Here is a 7,128-nt window from a genome sequence, read left to right on the forward strand (position 1 = left end):
AACTATATCAACTAAATGTAGAATATTGTAAAAGATATAATAATGAAGATTACATTCTATGAGAATATCAACAGAGTGCATGTAAATTCTGTTCTTTTTTTAAAAAAAGATTTTATTTATTTAATTTTTTAGAGAGGGGAAGGGAAAGAGAAAGAGAGAGAGAAACATCAATGTGAAGTTGTCTCTCACGCACCACCTACTGGGGACCTGGCCTGCATCCCAGGCATATGTCCTAACTGGGAATCAAACTGGTGAATTTTTGGTTCTCAGGCCCATGCTCAATCCACTGAGCTACACCAGCCAGGGCTCAATAATTGCAAGAACTTGAGGTTAGCATTTTGCTTCTTTAGGTAGGTGGTCTTCACTAACCAGATTCAGAATTATTGAAGGAACTGTGCACCATAATTCAAGTAAGAATATCACACTGTTGACAAAAAGTTAGTCTAACCAGATTGTACATCTGGAAGGAACATTAAAGATTACCAAAGTTGACACCTTTGTTCTATAAATGAGGAAAATGTGTACTCAATTGTCCACTGCTATGTCTGAGACTTTGTGAGCTCTGCTATTATACCAAGTGCATCTTCTAATTTTCCAGAGGGGTCCACCCATTATTTTTTTTGTATAACAATCCCAACCCCAGGCTCTCATGCGCCCTAACATCCCTTCCAATGATACAGCAGTATTCATGTATGCAGTGATGTTGAGAAACTTGCTCAGGTTGTATGGCTCTCAAGTGGAAACTTATGAATAGGAGCCAGGTAGCCTGACTCCTATAATATAACTCCACCTTTGCTGGTATATTATTACATCAAATTGAGGTTATAAAGCTATCTATTCTCCTTTATTATCACTGAGGCTCCTGAAATGTATTCAATTACTTTCCTTTTAGAGTCTTTTAAAAAGGGATGCTAATGTTTTCTTCTTTAAACTCATTACCATCTGACTTACAGTATATGTTTAGTTATTTATTTTATTATTAATATCTTCCCTCTTTAACATCAGTTTAGAGAAAATATGGATTCTCAACTTTTTTCTACCCACAAATCCTAGAACAGGGCTTGCCATAGTAGATACCCAATAAACATTTGACTAGTGCGTCAAATGCATGGCATCCAGATTTCTCTGCTGAAAACCAGATACTTAATGACACCTACTTTTATATCTCCACCTTTTTATTTCAGAAGAATCTCAAGTCCAATAGAACTCTCATTTCTTTCTTTTTCCTCTAAACATGTTTCTCCTTCTGTGGTTGCCTTACCAGTAAGTGGCAGCAACACCAACCCAGTGATGTGGCATCAATTGTATGAGCATGCAGACTGTATCATCAGAGTGCTCTTCTTCTTCACTTTCAGTGCTATGTGCTTAGTCTAAGCATATCTCTTTCTCCTCTGTTAGTATCTATTGCAAAACCTGATCATTTTATAGCATTAATATCATTTTTTAATTATTACTGCATTTAGTTGATTTCTTGTCTCTCTCTCCCTCTCTCATAAAGTTGTAAACTCTATGAGGATAAGATTTTGCCAGTATTGTTTCTTCATTGCATTTCCAAGGCTTAATGTATTGTAAGAACTCAATGTATAAGTTAGTTAAAGGCACAATTTTAAAATTAGATGTTGAAAAAACTAATAATGATATTATTCAGTCCTCATAAAGTCAAGTATCCATTCACTGAGAGAAAATGTTTAATGTCATTACTTTTTTCAGAATCCATCCCTTTGAAAGTGATGTTTTATGACTCTGGAAGCTTCCTTGTACTGTTTCCTTTGACACCATCTGCCTAAAGCATTTGGGATCATTTTTTAAATTCTCATTTCAACAATACTTTCTTTTACAAAGCCTTTTCTGATTGTTTGAGCAGACTTGACCTCTGACTCCTCTGTGCCTGTTACTGTGCTCCATGCAGACATCAATGGTCAGGATTCTTGACACTTTATTTCACTGTCTTGGCTTGAGTTCTCCTAATATAAACAAACAATTTTTCCTTACAGAGAGATTTTAGTTTGTATTATTATTTTGTATTAAATTTATTGGGATGACATTGGTCAATCTATCATATAGGTTTCAATTGTACATTTCTATGGTACATAATCTGTATATTGCATTGTGTGCCCACCACCCAAAGTCATCTTCCATCACCACAGATTTGGTTCCCTCTACCTTTTACAACTCCCCACACCCCTTCCCTCTAGTAACAATAGTACTGTTGTCGGTGTCAGAGTTTCAGCTTTATGTCCCATATATGAGTGAAATCACACTGTTCTTAGCTTTTTCTGACTGATTTATCTCACTTAGCACAATACTCTCAAGGACCATCCACAATGTTGTAAAAGGCAGCATCATGTTTTTGGGGGGTGAGCAGTACTCCATTGTGATGTATACAACATCTTCTTTCTCCACTCATCTACTGAAGGACACTTCAGTTGTTTGTATGTTTTGGTCACTATAACAGTACTGCAATGAACATAGGGGTACCTATATCTTTGCAAATAAATGTTTTCAATTTTGGGGGGGTAAATACTCAGAAGAGGGGTTGCTGGATCCTGTGGTAACTCTATTCTTAAGTTTTTGAGGACCCTTCATACTGTTCTCCATAGTGGCTGTACCAGTTTATGTTCCCACCAGCAGTGAACGAGTGTTCCCTTTTCTCATAACTTCTCCAACACTTGTTATTACCTGTCTTGTTGATAATAGCTATTCTAAAAGGTGTGATGTGGTATCTCATTGTAGTTTTGATTTGCATTTCTCTAATAGCAAAATATTTTGATAGTTTATTTTTAATTGTATTTTCCATTATCACTTATTCCCCTTATACTCTCTTCTACCTCCACCAACTTCTCCATCCTGCAGTCACCACACTGTTGTCTGAGTCCATGCTAACAGTGAAATTTTGGATAATCTACATAGCTCTCCTGTGGGAGGTGGAATGTAGTCTCTTCCACCTTGAGAGTGCACTGAATCTGGTGACTTGCTTCTAAAGTGTAGAGTATGTAGGGAAAAAGGTAACATTACATTGAAGAACCTGGCAAAATTTAAGTGACCATCTTATTTAACTGATCAAAGTAAAATTCCCAGTGACAAGTCATGTTGGCAACAGGTATCCTTTGATAGGACATGATGAGAAGGTAACTTATTATTCTTTCTCAAAACCTATAACCCCTGCATAACAATGACAAAAAAAATCAGACAAACATAAATTGAAAAGCCTTCTACAAAATACTTGATTCTAAAAAATACCTATGGAGGTAATGAAAAATAAGGAAAGACTGAGAAACTGTCACAGATCAGAGAAAATTAAAGAGACCTGACAAATACGTACAGTCTTGCATCCTGGATTGGATTGTGTAGGAGCAAAATGACCTGAATTTAAAAATAGTGATCTAAATAAATCCTTGAAGTGTTATGTAATAGTAATGTATCAGTGTTAGTTTCTTAGTTTATCATATTACAATTGCAATATGATAAGATAAGATATTAGCCAAAGAGGAAACTGGGTGAGAGGTACACAGAACCTGTCTGCTTAGAATCATTGGCATTAAATGAATAATCACTATTTGCAGAAGGTGCTCTGCAAAGTGAACCAGGTGGGAAACTTACCATAGTTTCATTTTTAGAAATTGAATTGTATCCCTGAAACCTATATAATTTTGTTAACCAATGTCATAGTCTCACTTTGTTTTTTTATGATTTACTAAATAAAATTTATTTCATGGGCTATTTTCCATGAAATGAGGAATACTAGTGAAAAAGAATTAAGATAGTTTGATATAATCCATTTGATTGTGTGGTTCCCCCAAAATTAATTTGTCTAAAAGTGGGAAATACAAATACTGAGGAAGAATATAGGAAAGAAAACATCTAACCATGTCTCATAAAAATGCTCTAAAATTCTTTTTTAAAGAATTCTATAATGGATAATGAACTACTACAACTATAAGTGGTTAAAATATGTTAACTGCTGACTCAAATTTTAATTAACTCATTAATTTAACAAATATTTATTCAGAAATTAGCATAAACCAGGCCATAATTTATGTGTTGGGAATGAAATTATTAGTTGAGAGGACACAGTGACTCCTCTATTGTAATGCATGCTACCAGTAGGGAAATAAATAAATAATGATAGTAGTTTAATAGTTGAGTACTGATCAGAATTGTGCAGACTAAAGCAAGTAGTGCAAGGAAGGAACAGTGCCCATTGTGGGGTGGGTTCAGTATGATGTGGTAGCAAAGACTGTAGGAAGTAAGGGAGATTTCTGAGCATGGGTAGCAGCAAGTACAGAGAACCTGGGGCAGGAGCATGCTTACATTTGTCCAGAAAAAGCAAAGAACTCAGTGTGGATGAAGTGGAGTGACTGAGTAGAAGAGGGGTTGGACATGGCGGAGCTCATCTGATACTGAAGCATTTATGAATGAGTGGCATTAGCCTTTTCATAATATTTGCCATGAGAAAAATGGATAACATTATTATTAATCAGTGTTTCATTATTATTAAATGCTTTCATAAAGCATTTCAATAGTAGTTCAAAAGCATTTTGTATAGTAGTTCATTATCCAGTATAGAATTCTAAACTTTGTAAACTTGTAAATTGATTTGTGTAAAAAAGTAATGTCTTGAGCAAGATGACATATCCATAATTATTATTACATGTTTACCAAACATAAGATAAAGTAGTCATATGCAGAAAAATTGAAAAATTTCCTTCTTATGGTTCAATCATGTTTTCTTGTACTCTGGCCTTTCTGCTTTTGAAAATAATTCTGTGAGCAAACTGTTTCTACCAGTAGCTTTACTGGAGACAGAAATATTAATTTTTTCTAATATTATACATATATATTTTAAATAAAATGTGCCAACAAAAAGCATTCATCTTCATTTAAATATCCATATCACATTTTTCTTCATTTTAAATCCCTGAAATAGTTTTGAACCACAGAAATAAATAATGTTGGACATAAATGTATATTCTGATACATAAATTATTTTAACTTTCAAATTAAAAACTAGCTGTGTTCCATCCCACTGCTCTAACACATTTCCTACTTTTGCATGTTTGTGCACATGTGGGATTCTGGCATGTGCTTCTCTTCATGGGTTTGTCTGCACCATGTTTTCCACATATACTTGCATTGTCACATGGTACAGAAAATATGAACATGTGAATAAATCAAATATGAGTAATAAGGTTTATTACAAGTGAGACCCCCAAAATTCCTAAGGTCCCCTTTGGTTACCCTAATTAAAATATTACATATCTGGACATGATATATATTTTTCTGGATGATAAGCTTTTGAAGAAAAAATGGTATTATCTCAATAATTTAGGGGCAGTATGGGTCTCACAATGAGAATCACTGGATGTTGAACATCTGACAGAAACGAAACTGTGTTATTCTGTATCCTAAAGTTTTACAAGGTGAAGTCTAGAGACAATTTTTGCCTTCTCAACAACCTTCTTAAATGCATTTTTGACCTCCTTGTTTCTCAAGCTGTACACCAGGGGGTTCACCATGGGAATGACCATCGTATAGAACACAGATGCAATTTTGTCTGTGTCCATGGAATGGCTGGAGCTGGGCTGTAAGTACATGAAGATAATAGTTCCATAGAAGATGGAGACTGTAGTGAGATGAGAAGCACAGGTGGACAGAGCCTTCTGATATCCCTCAGCAGAGTGCATCTTCAGGATGGTGACAAATATGAACAGGTAGGAAATCAAGATAACCAGGAGAGCAAAAACAATGTTGAAGCTTGCCAGAACAATAAGAATCAGCTCACTAATATGTCTGTCTGAGCAAGAGAGAGCCATGACTGCTGGAACATCACAGAAAAAATGATGGACCACATTGGACTCACAGAAAGAGAGGCTGAAGGTGTCCCTAATTTGGACAGAGGCATTCAGAAAGCCATAGATGTAGGATCCTATGGCCAGACGTACACACACACCTGTCGTCATGGTAGTGGTGTAATGTAGGGGTTTGCACACTGCTACATAGCGGTCATAGGCCATTGAAGCCAAGAGGTAATTTTCTGTAGTGGCAAAGGCTCCAAAAAAGAACATCTGAGCAGCACATGCATTGTAGGAGATGACCTTGTGTCCTAGAAGAAATCCAGTCATGACTGTAGGAGTGACAGTTGAAGAGTAACACAAATCCACCAGAGACAGGTTACTGAGGAAAAAGTACATGGGAGTGTGCAGGCAAGAATCCATGAGAATCAAGATGACTATCCCCAGATTCCCAACAACACTAATGAGGTAGATGAGAGTAAACATTATAAAGAGGGGGACCTGCAGCTCTGGGGCATTGTTTAGTCCTAGCAGGATGAACTCAGCCACTTCTGTGTTGTTCTCCATGGATGGTGTTTGGGAATCGCAAGATACCCTATAGCAATGTACAATAAAGGAACATACTGATTAACAAAAAAGCTATTGAATAGAAATTGAAAGCATTAGATAAAAAGGCAATAGGCAGATGTACATTTTTATTATGGTGATAATTTTTACTTCACTATTATTCAGATCTAAAGTATGGGTTTGAAAACAAAATTTAATGCATGCATTACCTATAGAGTTACATATTGTTGAAACTGAAGGATTTTTATGAATCATCTCCTATCTTCTAAACTTTGTAAACTTGTAAGCTGATTTGTGTAAAAAAAGTAATGTCTTGAGTAAGATGACATATCTGGAATAAACACATCTGTCATTTCGATCCTGAGCCTAGTCAATGTTTATACTCCTATGTTGCTTAAGTGCCAGGAAATGCTCTAGATACAGTATGTCTATACTCATTTATTTTTCTCAATAACTCTGTAAGATTGACTAGGTGTTACCCTATTTTACTTAAGAGACACAGAGATTGAATAATATTTAGGTTTAAAAATTATTACTGCCAAAGCCAAGTAATGTGCATAGGCAGAGTGGTCCTTTAGTCCACTGGTCTTAATATAAATAAATTGAATTTAATGCAACGCGCAATTACTCTTTGTCTCCATTGATCCAAACTCAGTGTTTGGGCTTATATAGTTAAATAACTGAGACCAATATGCCAGTAGGTGTGGTGGGTAACTGGAGATGTAGGGGCATGTACAACCAGCAGAGGCAATTCCGAGGAAAAGACATA

The 7,128-nt window shown here is 35.7% G+C and overlaps 1 protein-coding gene across 1 annotated transcript; it reads right to left on the reverse strand.

Annotated features, from left to right (window-relative positions):
• Positions 1 to 5,405: 5,405 nt before the first annotated feature.
• Positions 5,406 to 6,359, reverse strand: LOC123829266 (olfactory receptor 5B3-like). The gene has a single exon (XM_045854768.1). It carries the CDS (start codon positions 6,357 to 6,359, stop codon positions 5,406 to 5,408), a length of 954 nt encoding a protein of 317 aa, XP_045710724.1.
• Between the last annotated feature and the right edge of the window lie 769 nt (positions 6,360 to 7,128).

The sequence above is a fragment of the Phyllostomus hastatus genome, unplaced genomic scaffold (assembly GCF_019186645.2).
Source record: "Phyllostomus hastatus isolate PE091 unplaced genomic scaffold, TTU_PhHast_1.1 phas_scaffold_11, whole genome shotgun sequence".
Taxonomy (NCBI): domain Eukaryota; kingdom Metazoa; phylum Chordata; class Mammalia; order Chiroptera; family Phyllostomidae; genus Phyllostomus; species Phyllostomus hastatus.